Source organism: Osmerus eperlanus, chromosome 16, assembly GCF_963692335.1.
Source record: "Osmerus eperlanus chromosome 16, fOsmEpe2.1, whole genome shotgun sequence".
In the NCBI taxonomy this organism is placed as follows: domain Eukaryota; kingdom Metazoa; phylum Chordata; class Actinopteri; order Osmeriformes; family Osmeridae; genus Osmerus; species Osmerus eperlanus.
The window spans coordinates 1,294,557-1,317,173 of record NC_085033.1 but is presented as its reverse complement, the minus strand read 5'-3'; the positions used below and the strand labels follow the sequence as shown (position 1 = coordinate 1,317,173).

The 22,617-nt window shown below is 44.8% G+C and overlaps 1 protein-coding gene across 3 annotated transcripts in view; it reads right to left on the bottom strand.

Moving 5' to 3' along the window:
* LOC134035960 (laminin subunit alpha-3-like) overlaps positions 1-22,100 on the bottom strand; it is a 57,236-nt gene extending 35,136 nt beyond the window's left edge. For 2 of the 3 annotated variants that reach the window (XM_062480560.1, XM_062480561.1), the window contains exons 1-13: positions 21,573-22,100; positions 20,817-20,969; positions 9,696-9,813; positions 8,223-8,341; positions 7,948-8,118; positions 6,622-6,719; positions 5,692-5,807; positions 4,795-4,913; positions 4,220-4,310; positions 3,396-3,527; positions 1,930-1,980; positions 1,678-1,725; positions 3-137 (exon numbers count right to left, since the gene is read on the bottom strand). In XM_062480560.1, the coding sequence (XP_062336544.1) occupies positions 3-137; positions 1,678-1,725; positions 1,930-1,980; positions 3,396-3,527; positions 4,220-4,310; positions 4,795-4,913; positions 5,692-5,807; positions 6,622-6,719; positions 7,948-8,118; positions 8,223-8,341; positions 9,696-9,813; positions 20,817-20,969; positions 21,573-21,905 (1,684 nt within the window). In that variant the 5' untranslated portion in view covers positions 21,906-22,100. The remainder of the gene's footprint in view (positions 1-2; positions 138-1,677; positions 1,726-1,929; positions 1,981-3,395; positions 3,528-4,219; positions 4,311-4,794; positions 4,914-5,691; positions 5,808-6,621; positions 6,720-7,947; positions 8,119-8,222; positions 8,342-9,695; positions 9,814-20,816; positions 20,970-21,572) is intronic. The other variant, XM_062480562.1, reaches the window with a different exon arrangement.
* Positions 22,101-22,617: the final 517 nt, after the last annotated feature.

The following is a 22,617-nucleotide window of genomic DNA, read 5'->3' as shown; positions in this document are numbered from 1 at the left end:
ACCTTGGCAGTTGGGGAAGGAGTGGTACCCTGGTTGACAGCGTTCACAACGCTCACCCTCCACCCCTCCTCGACACAGGCAGACACCCGAGGCGTCACACACCTCCTGTCTCGACCCACTGCGATCACACACACATTCTGAACACAAACACATTTTCTTAGATCTTAGGATCACAAAAATCTGGTTATGCAGTCAGCACAGCATGTTAGTGCTAGATGGCTGAGCGGTTAGGGAGTCGGGCTATTAATCACAAGGTTGTTGGTTCGATTCCCGGGCCGTGCAAAATGACGTTGTGTCCTTGGGCAAGGCACTTCACCTTACTTGCCTCGGGGGAATGTCCCTGTACTTACTGTAAGTCGCTCTGGATAAGAGTGTCTGATAAATGACAAAATGTAAATGTTTTTGTCACTGTAAAACAGGCGACAATGAGCTACTTCCTTGCAATCGTGCCCACGCTGTGACACTGAGTTGGGGGGGGGGGGTGGTGCCAGACAGAACTCTAGCCTGGCAGAGTTACATATTCACAGGCCTGTAGTTTAGAAAAGTAGTGTGGGCAACAAGCTACTCCTATTGGAGCCGTGGCCCCCTAGCAACTCCTAATCATTAAAAAGAGCCTTGCACAAGGTTATAGATTAAATTCTTTCTCGGTCAGCACACAGGAGGAAAGGCTTTATATTGTTTGCCTGCATTCCCAGACAAACAACAAAAACAAATACCAGTCAGATAGAGAATGTCTATACTTTGGTTTTAAATTAAATGCTATCGTTCAATCAGACAGGCTTTCTTTAAGGCTGATCCCTGGTGTAGAGAAAACAAAATGGGAATTTGGGAGTGGACGACTGCTATTAATAGTCTCTTTGTCCTACAGCCATCCGGGCAGACCAGCACTATGATAGGAGGACACCTTGGGATGAACTTAAATGACCAATTTGATCAGATACATGTTTGTATCAGAATGCAGCAGGGTTTGGGGCAGCAGTAATTGACCCACCCTGTGCTCTAAAATGATCATTTACAACATGAAAGCTAAGGTTGTTTTTTTTATGAAATCTAGTGCTAGGCAGCTACGTTAATATTTAACTCTCTCTGATACTGTGTTTTTCAACCTCAGCTTGAAGAGGACATCAGCTCTGAAAAACATAGTCTGCTAAAGGCATCACATGCTCTTAACCTCTGACCCTGCGTAAATCTATTTACCCTTACATGTCTTGGTTTAATGAGCGGTCCTGTATATTCTCACGTAAACACGCCCCCCAGAGAGGGGATCAGGGGCAGTGCTACATACTGAACACCTCAGGAGGAATAGCTGAAATGCTAACAGGGCTGTGTAAAAGGATAGCACAGCACAACAATGTGTGGTACATTTCACACTGTATAAAAGCATAGCATTGCATTGTTTTCATTGTTTGGCATAGAGCAGCACAGAATGAAACAGAATGACAAGAAGTACATCATAGCACATCATAGCATAGCACATCATAGCACATCATAGCATAGCACATCATAGCACACCATAGCATAGCACACCATAGCATAGCACACCATAGCATAGCACATCATAGCATAGCACATCATAGCACACCATAGCATAGCACACCATAGCATAGCACATCATAGCATAGCACATCATAGCACATCATAGCATAGCACATGATAGCATAGCCTCATTACACTCACGCTGGCAGCTGGGTGGTCCAAAATAACCATGAGGGCAGACAGAGGGCTCTGTAGAGAGAACAAGAGCAATGGGTAAATTGAGGAGAGACAGATGGAGAACAATGGAGGAGGTCAATAAAAGCACTACAAACATTCTCCCTTAATGTAAGGTGAACATGCAAAAACAAGCAATCACTACTGTATATGTTGATCTTGATTTGAACAGTTTACATTACACTGTGCATATCAAACCATCAAGTGTGCTGAACTTACCCACAATGTGGCCTGCAGGCGACTTTGTGGTTGGTGGGTAGATTGGATAGCCTGATAAAAAAGGAAGAATATTAACAGATCAATTTCAACTCTACAAACATCAATCTGTGCGTGCAATACTACAGTTCTCTTGGACCTCGCATATAGAGATTTTAGAATATTACAATTTCTAAAATTATTTCTGTCAAAGTATGGCAAAATTAAAGTTGACTTCCAGGGATTCTGTCTACATGTAGACATTTCAGAGAACCCTCACAGCCCAAGGATAAAGGCAATTATATTAATAAATACACCCCGTAAAATATTCTATATTCATATGATAATCGCCAAGCAATGCCAAAACTCCATCTTATATGATGTTCAACACCAAACCATCTTGACCAGTTTCTGTGTAAAACCACTGTATAACATTCACATGAAAGGCTTGATTTGTGATTTGTGTTTGCCACATTCACATAAACAGGCCAATCCGATTTTTTCTCACTCTGCTGTGTTGTGGTCATATACTTTACCTAATTGTTCCGGAACACATCATTAAAACAACCTCCATGATCCTAGCTAAACAATAGATGAGGAGTGGAGTCTATGCCGAGGTCTGTTGGCAAATTTCAGTTTCTTACTCTTGGAGCTCAGTGGAAATGGTAAGACCATAAATGATCCTTTGGGACTATTGTAGAACATTTCAAATTACATTTTAGAGTTTTGACAGTCACATTCTTGGTATTGTCGTTTGGCAAGTTCTTGTGCGAGGCACGGTGATTGCTGTTGACAAGTTCCAGAAGACCCAGGAGAAAGTCTGTGTCAATCACAACTCCCAGACAGACATAAGGAGGGGCAAGTTAGGAATGCTTTAACTACAGGGCGCTGAAATGTGACGACTGACACGCCATGCAATGTCTGTAATTAGAATCAGAAAGGGACGAGGGGTGGTGGTGGGGAGCAATAATTGATGCTGTGGCCTGTTTGTGTTCATTTGTTAAGATGTGAGCTAAGACACGGTGTGAAATGTGCAACCAATGGGTTCCCTCTTGGGCTTTGAATCCCTATCTAACTCCCTATGTAACCTGGTTAAGTTCATCTTTTTGTAAATGATGCAGTCAGCATTTGCAGCAGCATCGGTAGACATCCAAACCAAAGTCCACACAAATGCGAACAAAAGAAGAACAGAGGTGGTAATTGGCAGCCAGTAAAGGAACAAGGCCAACTAGCTTCCTTCAGATCCCAGCTCTCACCACACACTCTGGGTTCCTACAATCACACTTCCTCCAAATCCAAAAGTAGGACTTCCTCAATTAAGCACTTCTCTAAGAGCTTCCTGAAAGAGCTTCCACCAATGAGACGAAGACACACTTTCAAACAGTCTGTCGATGCTTCGCGCACTGCTTTTTCCACCTGTCCACATAATTTGTACTTGATGAAACAGATACAAGCCTAAAGCAGTCATTTTACGTCATTGACTGACTTACGGATGCATTGTGGGTAGCCGTAGTAACCAGTCGCACAGCGCTCGCAGTTGTCCCCGGTGAAGGATGGCCTACAGAGGCAGCGTCCTGACCCCATCTCACAGCCAGCGGTGGTTCTGGAGTCACACCTGCAAGCTGTGGTCAAACACACACACACAGATCAACATTCACTATAGGAGATTTACAGCATTTCTGCATGCTAGAGTGACTCTGTTTCTAACCTCCCCACAAGCGTTCCCGTACACTACCTCCGAAAACCATGAGGACACTAATAGGCTTTCACCAAGTCAACACCTTCATCTACTAAGCTCGCTTAATTGAGTGGCTTCTTTGGTCTTTTCAAAGCACGGAGGGTAACCAGTTTAATTTCATCACCTCAGAAAAGCCACAACACAACTGGCAGCTATTTCTGTGGCCGAGGAACAACCGTGTTCCAAGCCCAGCAATGTAAACAAGAGTGGGTCTCGATTTAGCAAACATACACTAGACGCTGGTGCCATGCAGCATGTGTTTTTGACTCACACACAAGTCCCTGGAGAGAGGACATCTTTGAAAGCAACTCTTCTTTAGCCTTACCCAACAGTCATAGGTCAGATAGCTGCATCATTACTCAAGCTCATTCACTAGCTGCCACTGAGGGTTGGATTTAGGACAACCGCAAGAAAAACACAGTACAGTGCCAGAGAGCTGGTCAGGCATAGGCCTGAAGAGAACTAGTCCTGTATAACTATTAGTAGACATTTGACAATGACATACACACTTGTTTAAAATAAAGAGAGTGAAGCCATAAAGGGAGGGTGAGGGGTGGAGATGTGATGGGGACTCACGTCTACATCCGGAGGGAGATTCAGGTGGGACGCCGTAGCTTCTGTAGAACCCTTCAACACAACGCTCACAGTTCACTCCAGCCGTGTTGTGCTAAAGATGAAGAGCGATTGATAACAGGTATCATCACATCACATCGACACAATTTCACATGAAAAAAGCCCAGGACAGGAAGTTCTAGTGCTAGGAATGATCTAATCTGATGCTTCACTGTTGCTAATCCATCTGTTTGCTTTGTGTGATGTACAAGCGTTGAACAAAGCACACTCCACTGACATACAGTAAGTCTGTCTTGTTATAACTTGCTCTCTCTAGTGGTGTTTGGTTTATTTCCATAATAATTATTACAATTATGAACTTTAGTGTAGAAATATGCAATGGGGCATTTGGAACACACACAATCCCATTGTAGTGACCTGGTCCGTGTGTGCATCCGATCTAAGGGACTTAAGGAGTTTTTTGGGGGGAAATACTCATTCAATCATTGAGCACTGGAAGCACTCACAACACTCACACACTCAAAAACACACACACAGAGAAAAATCGTATGAGTTTGGACTTGAAACCAGGTTCATACCTGGCAGTTGATGCAGATGCCTCCACCATCATAGCTGCCGAAGGTGTTTAAACTTGCTCCTCGCTGCTCCACCTCTGGGTCATAATAGCATTCCGAGGCATGGGAGTAGCACTGGCAGGCTATAGGAGGAAACCCCCGAACCAGAGACAACACACACACATACACATACGCCCACACACGCACACACATACACCCACACATGCACACACATACACCCACACACGCACATCCACACACACGCACACGCACACACACACACACACAAAATCGTTGATGTGGTACACACTTCCTTCTGCAATGCAGTACTTCAAGGTACTGATTGTGATCCACAGGATCTCAAGACCATAAAATCAGTTCAAACACTTCCTTTTCCTCCAAACTTCCCCTTTACTCAGACTTCATAATGTTTATGAATGGTTTAGGAGCTTTTCTACTACGACAAGATTACATATCTCTCTCATGTTCTCCTCTCTCTCTCTCCCTCCCTCTTTCTCCCTCTCTTTTTGCAAGGTAGGGTTTCAGCATCCCTGAATCAGGAGGGAGAATCTTGTCAACAGTCCACGGCAATTAGGCCCCAGCTGGCATGGAATGGCCTCCCTCTCTCTGCAGGCGGGTGCGTCACCGTGCATGTGTGTGTGTGGAGTGGTCTTGTGAGTAGATGGGACACACACAACCACATACACACACACACAAATGTGTTCACTGCACATAGCAGAGGAGTAATGCCTCTTACAGTAAGAGTTTACCGAGACCTTTTCCAACACCATAACAGGGCATTTCGCGCTGAGCTATTATGAACTAGAGGGGAGACTTAAGGGCTTGTTTCGTTTCGAGAGCTCCCAGCCTTTGAGTCACTGAGCAAAGAGGAAAGCTGTGAGGGGGGAGGCTGGCACTTACGCTGGCACTCGTTGGGGCTGTCCGCCGTCGCGGCACGCCATGGCTTCTGGTGAAACCCTGGGCAGCAGCGGTCACATGACTCACCACAGGTGTTGTGTCGGCACTCGCACTGCAGTCTGGGAACAGGAGAGAAAGAACAACCGGACTTAGTTTGTGACACTTTATATTCACACCGAGGTTTCCCGTTGAAGTGAGAGAATCCTTGTACATAGTCATTAGAGTATCTGGTGACTGTTGGTTTAATAAAACTGTTCTGAACCCTGCTGTTGTATGGACCTTAGTCCAATGTGTAATGCTAACTTTACCGCCAACTCAAGTCTTCTGTCACAATTTAAGAAACATTTTTCCTGTCAGCTCACAATGCCCCTTATTACAGTAAATGTTACTGTTCATAAACTCAACATAATCACGGTTCAAAGCAGCATAACTTTATCGCCTATCTCGCCCTGTCTTGCCAACAGCTGACATCACCACCACTAATTAGGCTAAACTAAAATAACCTGTTGCCTTAAACAGTAGAGATGTCAGGAAACAAACAGATGAAGTAATTTCCTTTTCTTCAAACCCATCCTACTACTCCTATCTCAAAAACAGATGCTATCTTTCACTCTGTTCTCCCTCTGCCTGGGGTAAGACTCTCCCACAACACCATAGACATCCATTGTTAAAGCAGAGTGTTGAAGGAACAAGCATAATAAGATGACATTTCAATCGATACAGAACATTCTCTGTTTTTTTGATACACTTCTAAAATTGCCCTTTCTAGTCATGAGAGATGCATGTCTTTACGAAATGTGTCAAGGACGGAAGTCCCAATGTAATGATAAATTAGTGGGCAGCTATACCTAAAATATAAGGATACAACAGAAAAACATTATACAGTAGTATTTGGAATTTCAGTAGCACTAGCAATAGCTATCTCTCACTCACCTATTTGGGTTGTCAGGAGAGAGCTCTCCACACACCTCTGCATGACCGTGGCACACACACCTCCCCCCGATGCTGATGTCTTTGATACTGTAGTAGTACTGTCGACACAAAGACAGCAACACTGCCCTGATAAAAATACATTCCATACTAACATATTGGGACTTCCTGTCAAATGTAAACCTAGCCATTTCAAATAATTGCAACTTAAACAATAGTTTTTTGTTTGATTGTTATATGCACAAAATACTTTTAGAACCATGTATTTGAAGATGATCAAAAGTTACTAATAGTGATTACACATCTTTTGAGTTTGTATCATATCGATAACAACGTTATCACAACACTTTATCATATTAACAACAACAAAGTCAGAAGACTGCCATATCAAGCGTGCTGTCATCAGCTGCTTGACTATATCAACCACACCCTGGTCTGACTCTGCACAGGTGAATCACACCAGGTACAGCTATGACCCCAAGCACAGACTGTAGAGTGACTCAGTGTTTGCAAGCCAACTGGTTGGTTGGTTTCTTCTTCTATCTGGCCTCTGTCATGTTAAGTCCAGACTAGCCCAGCTCAGCCCAGCTGACTGGATTTGAACACTTCCCTGGACGCCTGCTTAAGGAGGAAAATCATGTTGGAATAAGCTGAGACTCTTATAGGCCTTTGGTCAATTGGAAACAGCATTGGTTGGTGAAGGGTTGTACATTATTGCGTAGGCCATGAAGAAGGCTGGATGTCTAAGTCCTATAGCTTTCAATTAAGGTTTTTTTTTCTTCTATGAAATCTGCCAGGGGCTACAAAACCCTGGAGCCAAAAGAACCTAGGCTAACAGCATTAACATCACATAACTTTGTAACTCATTCATAGGGAGATGAACAGTCAATGTTAGAACACCCACCATTCAATGCCACCACTCAATATTCACTAAAGATGTTCAGTTTACCAGTCAGAACAGAACATATCTCATGGTTCTGCAGCCCAGGGAGGGACTTATCATGATTCTCCACCAGAGGGAATTACCACCATGACTGGACGGAATGGCCCTGCTATCGAGCCTCGCAGAGGAAGAATGTGCAGGCAGGACAAAATCAGGTCAGTGTGTTAGTGTCAGCAGATAAGGTGCCAGGTTTCACTGTAGGACACTGGCTGATGCCCCAGGCAGGTACAGCACTTACGCTGCTTTAGTATGACTGAATGTGACCGTGACAGCAAAGACAAGAAAGGTGAGGCCAGGTCTTAGAGTATGCAGGGTTGAGAATTGAGGCTTGGGCCATCGTGCTCCGGTATTTCCTGTTTGTTGGTGTCTCCGAGGGTCTCTCTTACCCGCCGAGTGACGGTGGGGTCTCTCTGGGCCTTAGAGATGAGGTGGCCCAGCAGGGTGCTGGTTCTCAGGAAGCGCAGGCGGATGTTGGTGGCTTTGGTGAAATCCCGCAGCACCGGGGAGTAGGTGAAGTTCCTGGAGCCCGGGCGCCCGTTGATCAGCGACACCACGATCTGGACAGAGATGACCTCAGACATGTCAGACAGTCACCACCTCGACACTGTTTCAGACACAAATTTCAAGCCCTCCATCTGAGGTGGGGGTGAGGAGACGGTACCTCTCCGTTCTCCAGAGGGACGAGGCGTGAGTACTCCGTGGTGCAGATCTGGTCGTCGTCCTGGACTATGCGGCCGTTTGGCTCCTTGCCGAACCTTTCGATGCACTCACGCTTCAAATCTAATGTCACAACGGCAACCACAGAGCTCTGACACCAATTTCTAGAAATAAAATGTTCTTGATCTGTAACATTTTTGCAGACTGTCGAACAAGGTAGTGGAATAGAAGAAGGTGGAACCCCTTTGAAATTAAATTGACTTTGTCACAAACCCCATGCACTTATTTCATATCAGTTTTGGCAGGCATAGGCCTATCATAACTTATCACGGTCATACTGTCATATGAGTCCAAACATAAGACAGTGTTGACAGTGCATTGCAAAACAGCAACCTTTCTTCTCTTCTCTATTTGAGTCATTCTTGCACTAAATCAAACAGTAATCTCATCCACTATCTATGCCTGATGGTTTATCTAAGGTATGTAATAATAGCCTTCTGTAAAAATCAGATTTGGCAAAACAGGTGCTGGAACAGTTTTTCTCTAACCCCTTTGAGCTCTACGCAAAATCTGATTTCCCCACATACAAACACGTATACAGATGCAATCTATTTAGGCCTATCTCAGTCCATCCTGTTAAAAGATTATGTCACAGGAATAAGGTCATCGAACAACAAAAAAGACTGTCTTTCACTGTTGTCAGTTTAAGGGTCAGGATTGTTCCATGAAGGAAGTCAACAAGGTAGCTACAGAGGCTCATTGGGGTTGTATAGGGGTTTGTCCTTTAGAAATCTACTGCTTTCGAATTGCCATATTTTTATATATAAAAAGGAATCAACTAAATACCAAGACCCAGTGAGTTTGAAAGTAGATTGAGTAATATGTAAGTTAGGTCCTTCCTTACAAGTAAGGACATAAATTTCCCCCCAAAGGAACAGACCAAAGGAGAAAAAGTTAAAGACAAGAAGACAGAGGAGAGAGATAGAGAACAGTCAGATATGTGCACCCTGGCAAGGTGTGTGTGCAGGTGTCTCTAGGGAGCACGGCATGCCCACCCTCCAGCTCATACGTGTGGAGATAAGGGACGTACGAGAGAAGAAGATGCTGGCAGAAACATACTGTGTGTGAGCTGTAAGGAGAAAGATTAAAGCTCCACAAAACCACACATTTCTCACTGAGCGCTGCAAATCCCCTTCAGTCTGCACTAGTCCATCACATTCTGAGAATTAGACCTTATAGACCATGTTTGCCAAATACTTGCTATGCTGCCTTAAGCAGAAACAAAACACTGACACAATTACATCTCTGGATCATACTGTACAAAAGGCCTACAGTATAAATAGAAAAGTGGAGGTCACACTAAGATCTCTTGGTTCAGTAACTCCATTGAGACAAACCAAATGTGCTACAGCAGTCAGACCAAAACAAACCCACAAAAGTAAACTTTACTTTCAGACAAAAAGTAAAGATGACGTACGTGCAAAGTACTGCCAGGGTACGTAGGTTCTGCCGTGGTCTATGGACCTCTCCAGCACCCACAGGTCAGGACGAGGGGAGTTGGCGAACTTGATGAGGACATAGGCCACATGGAAGAGCTGAAAACAAGAACACAAAGAGCAGACGCTTTAACAAAAGGGTGTGAAAACAAACAAAGTTCCTTAATGGTTTCTGGCACAAGTCAGCCCTCTCGGTGGTTTCCTGTGGCTTGGTTCACTACCGCCATCTCGCCGAGGCCCCAGCTTTGGCAGACGTCTTAGACAATACTCTGCTTCCTCTCACGTGGGTCAGGGCAACTAGCACGTCAACAAGGATAATCTGGTTCTGTTGAGCTACTGGGGCCCTGAATTAATGTTCCTAATGCTGCCAGCCGACTCGGCCACTGGGTCAACTGCTGTTGTAACTTTTAACAGCGCTGCGTCTCCATCCTTTCCCACATAAGGTCACACAATTACTCAGAATCACCTCAAATCACAAGTACTTGATCCAGCATTGATGGAGGATGGAAACAGCCTTTCTGACTCGTTCACCTCCCTCAACAACCCTATTCTATCTCTACCATCAGCACATACAAGCTATACAAGGAACACTGATTAGATTTGGGGGGAGGCTGTGATGTTTCTATATTCAATTCATAATCATTACCATCATCATCATTATTATGATCATCGTCATTAGGGTTATGGAGAAGGCAGCTTCGGTTTGATTGTATAGAACGAAGGGTTGTTTTCAGACAGGCAAAGCTTTCTTTGTGATGGTTGGCGTGGAGCTGGCACAGTTTGGAGTTACAGATCCCGTCATGAGACGTCTAGTGTATCAGCAAACACACCTGACCAAATGCACACTTCCCACTTTTGTGCTGCTAAAGCAGTGAGTGGAGATTCCTTCCAGTGAACATTTTATATCAGCTGGGATCATAAAGCAGCAGTTGACTTGGGTGGGAAGGAGGCTATAGCACTACTATTTGTTGAACATCTGACAACCTAAAGCACAAAATCCAGCCCCTGCATGAAAACGGTATCTAATATGTCATTTCTAAAAGGTCCTGCAGTAGACTAACTGCCTTGTGGAGAGTTGAAAAGGATGAGGGCAGGCCTGTACTGGTTAGACATCATTCAGCACCTTGTGCTCGAAACCCCAGAAGGCTTTTCAGCACTATGTCTCTCCTGGCAGGAAACACAGCCCATGCTAACAGCCCTATCAAAGCACAGCAGCTAAAGCCTGGATTGGAGTCATGGTCTTGTCAACCTGGCTCCACAATTAACTTGAAGGACTGTGATCCTCCACCCTAAGACAGGGCCTCCACTTGAAAAAGAACACTTTACTTGATGGATGGGGGAGGGGTATTGGGGGTCAGGGAGAGCATTGTTTGTCCTTGTCTTAACAGAGGTCACAGTCGATACTGTCAACAGCACAGACAAACCTTTAGCCTACTGAAAATTCCCTCATAGGGTTAGAGTTGGGTCCGTAGGAAGCAAAAAAAACCTCATCTGGCGCTAACATGTTGAACAGGGACTTGTGACTGTGAGGTCCAGTTCCCAGAACCCTGTCTTGACCTCTTCTTGGCATGGGTGCGTCCCAAAATCTAATCAGAGAACACTTCCACCCACATGGCACAGGATGCGCGGAGGGGGGAAAAAAAGACAGTCGAAGCACACAAACAAAACGTAGGCCTCCATCCTACTAAAAACAGACACAGGGGCCTTGAGTGAGAGAGCAGAGGGCTGGTTAGTTCACACTGGTCTGGATGACGTCAGAGGGACAAAGGGGGAGAGAGAGAAAAAGGGACGGAGAGAGAAAGGGAGGAGGCAGCAAGGGGACGTGCCGACTGGCAGATTCCTGCCATGGCGTTACATTCCCACCCCCACCCCCCCCCCCCCTCTCCCCGTCGAGCCCCTCCACATTGTGCCAGGGCGACCCACTGCTCTCGAAAACCTGTCGCTGACAAGTGACACACAACAGCAACAATCTTCTAGGCCAAAGGAATGCGATACGCTACCACAGCAACATGAATCCGATAAACAATAGTGGTTCAATTGTGGCTTAAAAACTGTGTTTCCCGTTAATTTCTCTGCATCCGAGGAGCAAGTTGACGTATCATGTAACATTAGGCTACTTCAAATTTTAATCAAACTGAAGTAATGCTAATGCTTTATGCTTTATGTGTCTACCCTAAAATAAGAGTAGTGTACTTCTAAAGCACCTGCTATTTTCATTCATTTGGCTAATTGCAGTTACCTTCATTTTCAGGTCAAATCAGACATTTGCAACTGGCTCCAAGGACGGTACCTGGCTGCCTGCCTGATAATCTCCATCAATGAGCCAAGCCCAGAAGAAATACACTATAAAAGGGCATTGGAACAGTTTTTTTTCTCCCCAAATCCTGGCAAATGTAATGATATTTCTTATTATTCTGTATATGCACGCCTACGCTCTAGTCAATATTGTGTTTTTGACCATTTGTGAACTGCGTTAAACTCCATCTCATTTACCATGCTTTGTGAGTGTGACTTTTCCGTGTCACCATTCATATTACGACTAATGCGTTTCATACAATTCTTTACTAGAGCACCAAATTGTTTACAAGAGAAGAAAAAAAAATCCTCTCAAAAAACAATAACAATAGCTTCTCAATTTTGCTCTCAAAGTGCACCAGATTGATGCATAAACTTCAAAATGTTGGCCAACAAAACTGTCGTCTGGGGAATGCATGACCCCCTAGCCCCCCTTCTAGCCCTTTTAGGGGGGCTAGAAGGGGGTTGTCCATTCTTGTCCTGGTGTTGTCCATTCTCTAGATTAAATGTCCAGTGAAATGTCTCAAATGTAACAAAGACAACGTATGTCTTGGTAGTTAATATTAAGGAAAACAAACAGCTACGCTGCTAGTCTTTCTGACAAGCAGCCTTTTGCCAAACCTTTCAGAGTTCAAATCCAGACCCAGTCAGGGTTTGTATCAAAGCCAATGGTGATCCTATCCAACCACACAATGGCACTGAGAAGTGAGAATACTCCTGCAGTGAATGTGAGACAGGCATACAGACAGAACCTGTCTTCTGTCACACCTTCTTTTCCATCACTACCACTGCCAGTCTAAACAATCAGCCTTGAATTATATCCAACACCTTTTGTTTGGAACAAGCCTGAAATATTTTAAAGACACGCAACCAAATCCCAGTCTAGAAACCCTGTTAAACGCAAAGACATGAAACAGAACGACAGGCGTATGGCAATAAAACACCAAAAAACTGAGGGATCAGTCATGCACATAGTTAAACTTGAATAACAGTTATCCTCACCCTAACCCCTCAGCCCAGGAACACAGTAGCGAGGTCTTACAGTTTTTCACTGTTGCAAAGACGTTTCTGCTACAATCAGTCTTTCATGTCAAATTGAGGATAACCTGTCTGTTGCTGTCTGCTGCAGGTTTATGTGGATGACATCATCACAATTAAGAGTCTATTGCTGAGCAACACAAGTTAACTCATAAAACAATATGATCATTATTATATATGAAGAGGAGTGTTTTGGAATGGTTACGGTCACGAAGCATTGAAAAATGTAGTCCCCTGGATCTTATCAGCGTAGTGTAAAACATTGTTGCTGTGCAGTACAGCGTTAAGGTTTGACAGGGTGTGTGCGTGAGGGAGAGGGTCAAACAGGTCAGGTGCAGAACTGTCACAGATATGAACGTTGACACCTTCCATTCACTGGATTTCAACCCCAGTTCAAATGCTTTCAATGACTCCCATAAACATGTACACAGGGCAATAAATATTCCAATCTGACTGCTGAGCTGCAGTTAACTGGAGGGCAGGCCAGTGCAGGGCAGAACCCTCTGTGACCTGGCACCATTCTCGCCTCTCCAGCCCTGCAGTTCTCACTATGATCCCAGTCCATGTTAATTATCCTCAATGCATTCTTACTAGCAGGGAAAAACATGATGTGTATACCATCACATACACGCACACAGGTGTAATGTTACCAAAGTTCCCAAAAACTCATACACAGGCACACACACAAAAGCACAATCGCATCGAAATTCCAATGCTCACATACAACTCAGATTAATGCACAGACACACACACAGAGACATATATAACTTTCAGCCCCACACAAACACCCTAACCCCCCCCCCCACACACACACACACACACGGTTCCACAGAGCCCTCCAAGGCTGCAGCGGTGTCTCTGGGTGTTTCCGTGCTGTGACAGCTCCTACCCACAGTGAGTGTGTGACAGCTCGGGCATGATGAATGTGTGCCCTAAAGCGTGAAGCGCCGTGTTGTTGCCTCCATGCAGAATTCCTGCCCAGCCTTCACACATGCCTGCGCTTCAGGTGATTGGGCCAGACACTGCTCTGCTCCCCCGGAGGAAAGTCACTGTGAGATCCCACACCCAATTGCGTGACTTTTAACGACTTCACTTCTCTAGCTACTCTAAATGTGGGTATATGGTATATGTGTGTGTGTGTGTGTGTGTGTGTGTTTAAGACCCAGAATGCACAGATGGAGGAAAGTGGGATGGCAGCAAGGAACCAGGAGGGCTACTGCAGGAGCCAAGGCTGTCTGACAGATAGAAGCCATATGACAGACATCTCTGATGTTAGGGCTGAGGAATGCAGTACACACGCACACACACACACACACCAGAGGAGAGGGGCTCAGGCGAGGCATCACCTTCTGTTGAGGCAAATCAGCGTGCCAGACAGTTGCAGGCAGCATGGCGGGGGTGGAGTCTTTTAAGTCCAGTTTAAAACAATGCAACGTTCAACTGTTTGTCTACGGGGAACAGGTGCCTGTGCTTAGAGAGGGGGGGGGGGTGTTTCTCTCTGTCTCCATGGTAGACATCCACCTCTCTCCTGTAGACGGCACTCAATAATCCCCTTTTTTTAAGCAACACCCGGGCAAAATGGCATTCAAAAAGCATCCACCCCTGACACAAAGATAGCCACAAGAGGCTATTTTGGTACAATGAGAAATGGGATGAATGCAAAGTTTCTACAAGTCGAGTCAACAGCCCGGTCATTGTAAAAGGCGCAGCTGCTGCTCTGGACTTGTGTTCTCCATCGACGGTATTGTCTGTCAGTGAGTAAACCATCCGAGTAGCTTGTTAAAAATCTGGTTTAGACATGGAAAGAAATAAACTGTTTAATAAAAGTGATCGTGTTTATGACCCCTGTGTTAGAAACGCATGCATAACCTTGCTGCTGAGCAGGCGGGGTGTATCATACTACATGTAGGAAAACGGTATGTGTGTGCGTCAACGCCTGCGTCAGTGTACCTTCAACCTGACGATTAGTATTCCCTGTGTACGAACGGGCTACGTGGCCTTGAAAAGGTGGGTAGATCCTGAATTAAATCCCTATCCCGCGACTTTCCATAGTGGCACTCCAGTTTTGGGAGGCGCTGCGGTCCAACAATAAGCCCTGATTCTGACGTGAGGCCAGGCTGGTGACCAGCACACGCAGTACTGGGCTGGGCTGGGCAGGGCAGGGCTGGACTACAAGGCAATTAAGTGTGTGTATCTGCTATGTGTGTGTAAGATAGAAAGAGCCAGGGAGGAGAGAGAGGCTGTAAATATTAGCAGCAGACACCAGCTTGGCCTGGCGCCCAGCTAAAGACGGGCGCTTACATCACCTCCATCACCACTACAGCAAGTTAGGGACATGTCCGACAGCCAAGCAGGTCTCTGGAGCTTTAGACATGACCCAGTCAGCTACAGTTAACATGGTACAATGCAGTTACATGTGAATAAGATGAAAGTTCCTGCCATCTAACATTTCCTTAACAGTATGACAGTGTAGAATGTCTTTAAAATAACATGCTGTATATCTTAGAGAGGTTATAGATATACAGCAGGCAGGGCATACACTGAGGTGTTTTGGGGTCTGTTAATCAGCTCCTCTGTTGCACAGCCTAATTGGGAAGTTATGCTGCTGAACCATGAGGACTGAATCAGTGCCAGGAGACAGGAGAAGCAGAGGAATCTGTGGGACCTGCTAGCGTGAGCACAACCCTGCTACGCCTCAAACTGGCCTGGCAAAATCACCTCAGACACACAACGTCCCCAATGCCTCGTAGTCTCATTTCCTCCAACTCGTCAATCCCTCATTTAAGATAAGATATACTTTAATGCCCCCGTAGGGAAACTGGTTCTGGACTCCGTTCCACAGAAGCTAAATCACCCAGCATTTACCCTCTGAAAAGAAAAGGCTAGGTCACTTTCAGAAAAGGACTTAAAGAAAAGTAAGGCTTTGTGAATATTTGAATGCATAGAAAGGATGTCACACAATACAGCCGACATTATTCAGGGGACAAAAGGGGGTGACGGATGCATATAAAACACCCTGGCCAACTTCTGAAGGAGGCATAGCCTGAAGAGAAAACGGATTAAGCCCAATTTATACTTAGGTCGCGGACACTTTTGAAAAGGTCGCCGACAGAAATGACGTCTCGGTCGACACTTTTAACCGTCGCTTAGAAGTGTCGCCTACCAGGAGAAATTTCTACTGGCGCGGATGTCGTCACATAGTGAAAAATTAAAATGGTCAGTTTCTCCGATTTCTCCACCTAGGCTACAAAGCGTTAACAATGTAACCATAGCAATGAATGTAACGGTAAAATGATTCTGTTTACGTCACGCGAACCTTGAGCACAGGCGACTGTTTGCCGAAGTATAAATGCAGCAGCCTGAGCGACACTTTTTTTTTTTCGTCGGCGACCATTTCAAAAGTGTCCGCGACCTAAGTATAAATTAAGCTTGAGGTTCCAGAGGAATTCTTTAAGCTGATAAAAAATGAGTTTTTGAAAGCCCATCTCTCCTGTCAGCCAGAATAACATGACCACTATGACCATGACAGAACAAGGAGACCTCAGCAAACAGCATGGGCTTCTTTGTACAGTTTGGCCCAGTACATATAGGGGCCCTATCTTGCACCCAGCGCAATTGACTTTGTCAACGACGCAAGTATCATTCCTAGTTTGCACTCGACGCAAAGAAAAAAATTAGGGAATGACCTTGCGCTCCCGGGGCGGTTCAGCGAAAAAAAGGAGGCGTGTTCCGGCGCAAACGTTCCCTGGTTCTATTTCGCAGTTTCAGAAAAACAATTTCGCCACAGACCAGGAAAAGCGTAGTCTTAAGTCAATGGTGCGTTATTCAGATGCTATTTTAAGGGCGCATGCTTGGCCCGTGCGCACTGCTGGCGAGGCCAGGGTCTTCTTCCTGCGAAGCTATGACATTGTTTTGATTTATTGTATGGATGTGTTATATTTCTTTCATGTCAATGATTAAAAAGATTTTCATGAGAAATTATTATGTATGTGAAATTGATTTGTAACAATTGTGGCAATATTCTCCCACGCCTGTTTAACCGAAGCTGTGTGGGTTTCTTCTCCCATCCCAATCAGAATCAGAATTCGGTTTATTTGCCATGTATGTTACACCAACACGGAATTTACTGTGACAGGAAGGTGCAAACAATAAACATATACGGGTCTTAAATTAAGTAAAAGAGTACAATGGTTAAACTAATTCTAAGAACTAAACAATTTAAAATTATAACAAATTTAAAAATAAAATATAAAAATAATACTAAGAATTTGAATGAGCAGCATGAGTCGGCAACTTAATGCAATGAGAAAACTGCTCTGCCTTTCCCATACAATGTCACTTTATCTTTTACGGCCCTGACGAGAACGTCTGTCTCCTCGGCTGTGAACCGCTCCTGGTGTGCGCCTGGCAAATCCGCCGTTATAATAGCAATCCGCCATGGAACAAGCGTGCCTGCTCTTAAAGGGAATGTGAGATGACGCTCTGATTGGTTTATTGCACGTTACGCTCAAACCACACCCATTAGTAATGTAGCTACTTCAGATCAACACATTTTAGATTTGCGCCAGGCGCAAAGTCATTTATCCCACCGGTATAATAGCAACAGAACCGGAGTCCCGCCCACAAAGTTACTTGCGCTTTGCGTTTTGATACTTGCGTTTCAGATCGTTAAAATAGGGCCCATAGACTGAAATAGTACCATGCCATTCCCAGCCAATCAGAAACAAGGACCTCACACGTGTTATCAAACCCTACAGATTAGCTCATGCTCAGTTGCACCCGACGATCATCACTCAGAGCTCCGAGGACCTCGCAAGCCATACAATCTCAATCATCTCATGAGTAAACATTACGAGACCGGCCATCAAGGCTGTTTCAAAGTGAAACTATAACTTGTCGTCACCAACTTGCCGGTGTGCTAACCAAGATGGTTCGGATTCGAACTTCACCCATTTAGCGTATCACAGGCCTTTCAATAGCATCGCTGGACAGACAGCAGTAAGCCTAGGCATGTCAAGTCTCACATGGTCCAGGCCACTCAGGCAGATAAGCACATGTGGTCAGGCCTCCTAAAATACATTCCCCAGAAATACAGGCAGGCTGGGAGGGCTAACCACAGCGGTGCCAACGTTCACTAGAACACACATTCACCACTAATCCCAGTAAAAGGGTAGGTTTGAGTATCTCCACACACACATCATGTCTCTAGGAAGGATTTTGGTGGTTTTGTAAGTCCTAATGTACAGGCCTGACATTGATTAGGGTGGAAGTTTGTAGCCCTGGAGACCAGCTGGTTTAGGTCTTGCCTTTCAACTCCAGCTGCTGTACAGAACCTCACTGATGCCCATCAAGGTTCTCTCCTGACATGCCTTGTCTTGGGTCACAGGTCAAATGCCAGATAACACAGATGGGAGCAACCTCCACAGCCTCAGGTCTAAACTAGGAGTGGGGGGGCTGTATTTGAGGAGGAGTTCCACCAAAGCCTGCATTCTAATAGCAAAGGTTTTTTTGAAATAGAACCCTTCATAATATTAGAAGACGCTTACCACTTAAAAAAGGTTTTTTTTAAACAGGGTATTACAGCTTGAAAAGGGTTATATACAGATCTCTGGTAATGTTCTATACAGGAACATTATGTTGTTAGAGTACAGCTGCTATTCACAATTATTTGTCATTAACAACATTCTTGTTCACCTTGTCTTAAAGCTTTAGGGTCTGTATGTCTGTGTCCATAATAATCCTTCTATAAAATATGTGCGGACTTCAGTGTTACCATATGATTTCAAGTTTCACAAACGCAGAATCAGGCCATGATGGGTTTGAGCTTCAAAGTGTGCACTTACAAGACGGTTTGTAACGGCCGTACGCCAAAAGTGGCTTCTCTCTTTCAACCTCCCTATTTCTATGTAAACATCCACTGGGTTATTATCTAATATGTCCGCTGAGAGAGATGGAGATAACACCGGCGAAGCAAGACACCTGTGTTAGTCTTTAAAGAGACCACAAAGCCTATTGAACTGGATCATGCCCCCACCCATCTCAGTAACCACACCACCTACTCTCTCTGTATGAAGAATCCTCAAAAGCATTGAAAGCACAAGCTAGAATGACCTCCTTCAAACAACATAAATCAAAGCTATTCTCTCTATGCTTCATACACACGTGAGGAGATTATGTTGGGTAGGGATCATGGGTAGGCACATGGCATCCAAATCTCATTCAGCACCTGCTTAGTTAGCACATCTTTTCTCTCGAAGATCTGCCCTAAATGGAAAATTACCAGAATGTCTTATGAGTTAGGGCATTAACAACACCATGATTCACAATGCATGCAATATACAGTACAAATGTATAGTAAAACAGAAATAACGCACATTAGCCACATTCCAATAGTTTACAATCACACTGTCATATTGTACAACATATAATATGATAAATCCTCTGGTGGATCTAAAAACTATATGACATCAATTGAGCTTGATGGATTTATCTTGGGTTGAAGTCTCAAGTGTGCCAAACCATTTGGTTCCAATTAGTACAACTCAGACTTTATTGAAAGCAGTCTTTGCATGAAATTACCCTATTACACCCAAAAGGTTACACTGTCGCTTAGAGAAGACACAGTCTCATAAATTGTTAGAACTGCCAAAAGGTTTTAGGGAACAAAAAAAGGATGAGGTTGTTAGGGGAGAGGCCAGGTGAGCTCAGCCTCTCATTGGGTCAGAGACGCTGTTTGACAGGTGGGGCGGGACGCAAGGGGCTCATGGTCAGGGAGGGGGGGTGGCCTGTGGTTGGTAGTCTGGGGGCAAATACTTGGGCCCTGCCCTTTATAGCATGCCTTAATGCAGTAATGCTACTTTCCCCGCTCCCAAATAAACGGAGCATTACCACGTCTTAAACTCAGACATCCCTTGCGGCCAGCATGCGTCCGCTTGGTCACAGGCCTTAGATATATTTATCCTGGCCCCTCTGCTCCTCTCCACCAGTCTAAAAACAGAGATGGAGAGAATCCTCCTCTCTACATTTTCTCTTCCAACAGTCCTCCTGAGGACGAGACGCACAGATGAAAGTTAGGTCTTTCCGGGAGATTTGCTGTTGGGTGGGGGGGGGAGGGGGGGGCTCTGTCTCCAGCCAGCTCTGAACCACAGACAGAACTCTCCTGACAACATATCACCTGCACCCCCCAAACCAGCCTGAACATCCCTCTGATCCCTAATCCCGAGACAGAATTCCTCTCTTCTTCCTCACTGTGGATAATTGAGCGTGAGGTGCAATTTCATGGGCCATGAGCCAAACTCCTGCTGCAGCCAGGGGTCAGAATAAATGCATTTCCCCCCAGCCAGAAGACATCCGTATGACTACTGGCTTTGCATTACAGCGGTCTACAAGACATCACTCACATGACTATCTCCGTCTCCGGTTAGGAAAACTCACACTTGCAGCACAACACTGGTAAAACTGGACACTTGGCCAAGATGCGCAGGAATCACCCACATTCACAAACAAAATCAACACTAAGACACTGTACACACAGCAATAAAACAAACAGTCCCTGCCCAAATGGAAGGTATGTCGTCAACACCATTGCAGGCAGAAAGCCATCTCCCACAAACGAGGTGAGGCATCTCACCTCAGCAGGCTGGAGTGAGAACGCGAGAAACTATCCTTGAGTCACTTTGTAGCATTGGGGTTCTATCTGTCTCTCTCCACAGAGCAGCGGACACACTATTTATCTTAGAGCAAGCCCGTCACCAAAGAGAGGTTCTTACCTGTCCCAGGTCCAGTGTGACGTTCACTTCGTTGTACCCTGGACCCCTGGAGAGAGGGGGGCTCTGCCACCAGCGCTCGGTGCCATCGATGGCATTGGTCACTGGGTGGGCCTTGTTGGGGTTGTTGGAGTTGCAATGATCACAAAACTGACCCTAACACAGAGAGACAATAGAACATAACAGAATCACTAAAGACACACTTTTGGAAGTTGTAGAAATTAAATATAATGTTCTTAATAACAGGGAAGTATAATAAGCAAAAGGGAATAATAGTAACTAAAATATTTTGAGTAACTGATGTTATAGCATTCAAGTAAAAATTATTGTTGTGGGTCAATTGTTGTGATATGTGTTTCAGAATTTGCATTATGCGTGTACTGTAGAGAAGTGAACGCAATCCCTCTGGAAGAGGAAACAATGGTGTAAACTATTTCTGGCAGATGTACAACTTGGCCAGGGCGGGCAAATCTGCCAATGTTTCCCAGGAGGCTCTAGTGACTCACTAGAGCCTAGGGAAAACAGTAAGGAAAGGAAGTCAACCACATAAACAACTATTTTTCAACTGCTGTTTGCCACTTTATGATATTTGACTAAGAATAATGTAAACAGTCGCTTTAATCCATAGCCTAACGATTACATGTGCTCTATGAAGAAATGTAACTCGGAATGAGAAAAATGTGAAGTTGTCATGATTACGTGACGCATGAAATCAAACATGAAAACGGCTAAATATTGAACATTTAATGAACACCGTACCTGTATGGTTTGACTTGGCGGTCCCGTGGTAGGTCCTCCAACAAGTTTACAGTACAGGTCTGACCTCGGTCTCCCTCTCTCATCTTCACCGCAAGTTGCGGTAGAAAAGATCCGTGCTCCCTCGGCAAGGTTGAAGTACGGGGGACTCAAACTAAATCCCGTAATTTCGTTAAAAGAGACCTGCCCACGGACGGCACCAGTACATAATAGCGTCAAAGTACAAATCAAAGCGGCGGGGTGCACTCCCTTCATCCCCCTTGCCATGTTCCACATCAGGAATCCTCGTGGATGCTGAAATTGACCCGCAGAGCGCAGTGCATGTTCCCTAGACATCCATGAATAATACGCGCAGAACGCCTAAAACTCTCCCTTTGATTCGGGGCAATACAACGATTCGTGTGTGCGGCTCAAGTCTGCTGGTTGAAAAGTTTCACTTGATCTGCTGTTGAATCCGAGCTCCCTCTCGACTGCATGTTTCTCCGTGAAAATTAGTCAGGTTCCTGAATCTCCTTAGCCAAACTCTGCTGTTGTACCACGGTATCAGGTGTCAGCCAGGCTATCAGCGGTCAGAGCAAGACGAGAGGAGTCAGAGAAGTGGGGCCAAAGGTTTCTCGGTGCTCTGACGTCTTCCAATATTCTTCATCTGTAGCAGTATTGCCAAAGTAAGATTCGAAGCTCAGTATGGTCATAGGCAACACTGTTACCTCACTAGATTTAAATAATTTCGTATTTCATAAAATGTAATTTATGAACAGTAGGCTAGTCTAGAGTAGCCTGGAGCCTATATTCACGCAGATTAATTTACTGTAACCTACATATTCACGCGACGATTTCTGAGATGTGTCAGTGTATAAGCTACACGTTTTTGAAACTGATTGGATATCATAGCGTTTCATGCCATAATGTTATCATTATCTGGTAATATATTGAATATTGCATAGTATTTACTGACTTTGGGACAAAACAAGAATGTTGTTGGCAGTACCTCTTAATTCCATCAATATCATTCAAAAACAGGCACCCCGCCCTTACACTACAGCCTATA